Source organism: Frankliniella occidentalis, unplaced genomic scaffold (genome assembly GCF_000697945.3).
Source record: "Frankliniella occidentalis isolate FOCC.00 unplaced genomic scaffold, Focc_3.1 Scaffold1, whole genome shotgun sequence".
Lineage (NCBI taxonomy): Eukaryota > Metazoa > Arthropoda > Insecta > Thysanoptera > Thripidae > Frankliniella > Frankliniella occidentalis.
This window is the reverse complement of record NW_026267131.1, coordinates 4,191,546-4,194,127: the sequence shown is the minus strand read 5'-3', so window position 1 is coordinate 4,194,127 and position 2,582 is coordinate 4,191,546. Positions and strand designations below refer to the sequence as shown.

The window sequence follows — 2,582 nt, the reverse complement described above, 5'->3', positions numbered from 1 at the left end:
ATGGCGGGTGGCCTACCCGGAGTCCGGCAGGGGTCCGCCTAGTAGTCAGGCAATGCAGCGCAGGTGTCCATGGTGGGTGGCCTACCCGGAGAACCGCAGGGGGGATCCGCCTGGTCTTTGGGAGAGCGTGTGATTAGATGGGGTGGACTCGCTGTAGGTGAGTGTCCGCCGTGAGGGGTTAGATGGCGCATGCTGACCAGCGTCCTCCTCTCGTGCTGCAGCTTGTGCCGGCCGCCCTGTACGAGCAGCACCTCGCCAAGTCCATGACGCAGGCGGAGCGCAAGATGGACAAGGCCTTCCACTGCAAGACGCCGGACTGCACCGGCTGGTGCGTCTTCGAGGACAACGTCAACGAGTTCCGGTGCCCGGTCTGTCGAGCTACCAACTGCCTCACCTGCCAGGTAAGAGCCGTCTCACGAGAAGAGTGGAGTAAGGAAAGAGTCAGGGTGAAAGTCATATTGTTTCGGGTAGACTGGAGAGTTTTTGCGCGCTTTGGGTTTTGGAGCTGCCTGTCTGATTTGGGTGTGCACTCCACAGGCCATCCACGCCGACAACAACTGCGCCGAGTACCAGGCGCGGCTGCAGCGCGAGGCGGCCGACGGCTCCAACGAGGACGCGCGCCGCACGCAGGCCATGCTGGAGGAGATGGTGGCTCGCGGTGAGGCCATGAGCTGCCCGTCCTGCCAGGTCGTGCTCATGAAGAAGTGGGGCTGCGACTGGCTGCGCTGCAGCATGTGCAAGACCGAGATCTGCTGGGTGACCAGGAAACCCCGCTGGGGGCCGGGGGTGCGTGGCGTGGCGTAGCGTAGCGCGGCGAGAGCATGGCGCGGCCGCTGCCAAAGGCTTAGGACGAGCAGCGCGTGTTGACGGATGTCCTTCTCTCTGTGCTTGCAGGGGAAGGGTGACACCACCGGCGGCTGCCAGTGCGGCGTCAACGGCGTCAAGTGCCACCCCAAGTGCAACTACTGCCATTGACTGTGTGCTGAGGGGTTGTACGTCCCTAGAACATGGTTTTGTCGGTGAAATCGGAGGGAAACTCGAGAGCATCGAAAATGACAGAAGAGGTTGGCATTTATATCCTCCACTATTGATCTCAGATTCTGTGTAAAAAGAGGCCATGTGAGGGTGCGATAGAATATTTCTGCATCGTTTGTTAAACTGTTGTAGAGTAGATTAATTGTTCCTATAATCCCTAGCAAAAAAGGGTTTCAAAATGATTTAACTTACTATAAAACAGGTGTTTGGGTCAATTTTTGATCTGTTTACGTAAGATGTGCGGAGTATACCGCACACCTGCTCAATGTAATAATAACATTTATTGCTGACAGGGAAATTTGATTTTCAATCAATAATCTGGTGTATGTATATTTTGAATACTTTCTTACCTATGGAAAAATTATAATAATTAAATGTGTTTTGTAAATTGGGCAACCACGCATCAAGTCTAGAATTTATTACTAAATCCCATCATTTGACAACTTTTCTCACTGATGGGTGGGGCCAGGTTGACGTCCCTGTTTGTAGCTTCACGATTGTAGCTACAGCCGACAATGACTGAGTCAGCTTAAACCGAACCGTCTATAGACGCGATCATTTTTCCTGCTCTGCTGGCCAAGTGTCTTCGGGCGTCAGTCGTTGTGTTGTCGCAGTGATGCTCTTTATCGTTCCGTCGTGGCCAAGTCGGTAGCATCCGGGCCCGGTGTGTACCTGGTTGCTGGTTCGAATCCCGGCTGGGTGATATTTTTCGCGCTCCGCTAGCCATGACTTTACAGCCGTGCGACACCTGATGTGATGGGCCGGTACGCAAACAGTCGCTGGTTCGAATCTGGTCGACGGAACCCTTTTGCCCCTCTGCCAGCCATATGTTTCGGGGTGTGAGACACGTTGGAGATAAGCTTCACCTATGTAGTAGCCGCATCGTTGGCTCAGATAGTAGAGCGCGCGCCCGGGACGCCGATGGTTGTCGGTTCGAATACTGACCGAGGCTCGTTTTTTCCAATTTAATAGTTTGCGGCGCGGGGACCAAGGGTTAGGACAAAAGACCAGCCGACATGGGGAGGTAGACTTGACCGCCTACTCAGCCCCCCCCCCTCCCCCAATGCAAAAAAACAACAACAAAAAACGAAGTGTTCGCCCCTACCAGGACTCGATCCCTGGGCCGTAGGTGTCTTGTGAACCACGCCCCAGCGCGCTCGCCACTCGGCTGTTGGCTCCACTTGTCAGCAGAGAGTTCAGAACTCGGTCCTGGTTTACAAGTCTTGGTCTCCCGGATTGCACGCGTTCAGGCCGGGTCAAGTCCACCTCTTCGACGCGCTGCAGCCCGGGTCGGCTTTTGGCTTGAAAAGCGGAAAATGGCCACTAAAAGAGCCCCTTGGATGCGCGGGGGTTAGGTTAGGTCCATTTATGTGACTTGTTCCGTGTTTTTGGCCAAAATTCGACCCGGGCTGCAGCGCGTCGAGGAGGTGGACTTCATCCGACCTGAACGCGTGCAATACCGGAGACCAAGACTTGTAAAGCAGGACCGAGTTCTGACATTTTCGTCCACAAGAGCAGGCGACAGCTGAGTGGCGAGCGCGCTGGGG

The 2,582-nt window shown here is 55.0% G+C and overlaps 1 protein-coding gene across 2 annotated transcripts in view; it reads left to right on the top strand.

The window, feature by feature from the left end:
• Positions 1-1,438, top strand: part of LOC113205707 (uncharacterized) — a 26,124-nt gene extending 24,686 nt beyond the window's left edge. The window contains exons 11-13 of one of the 2 annotated variants that reach the window (XM_052264715.1): positions 222-401; positions 538-658; positions 895-1,438. In XM_052264715.1, the coding sequence (XP_052120675.1) occupies positions 222-401; positions 538-658; positions 895-905 (312 nt within the window). In that variant the 3' untranslated portion in view covers positions 906-1,438. Of the gene's footprint in view, positions 1-221; positions 402-537; positions 787-894 lie in introns of both variants that reach the window. The other variant, XM_026421422.2, reaches the window with a different exon arrangement.
• Positions 1,439-2,582: the final 1,144 nt, after the last annotated feature.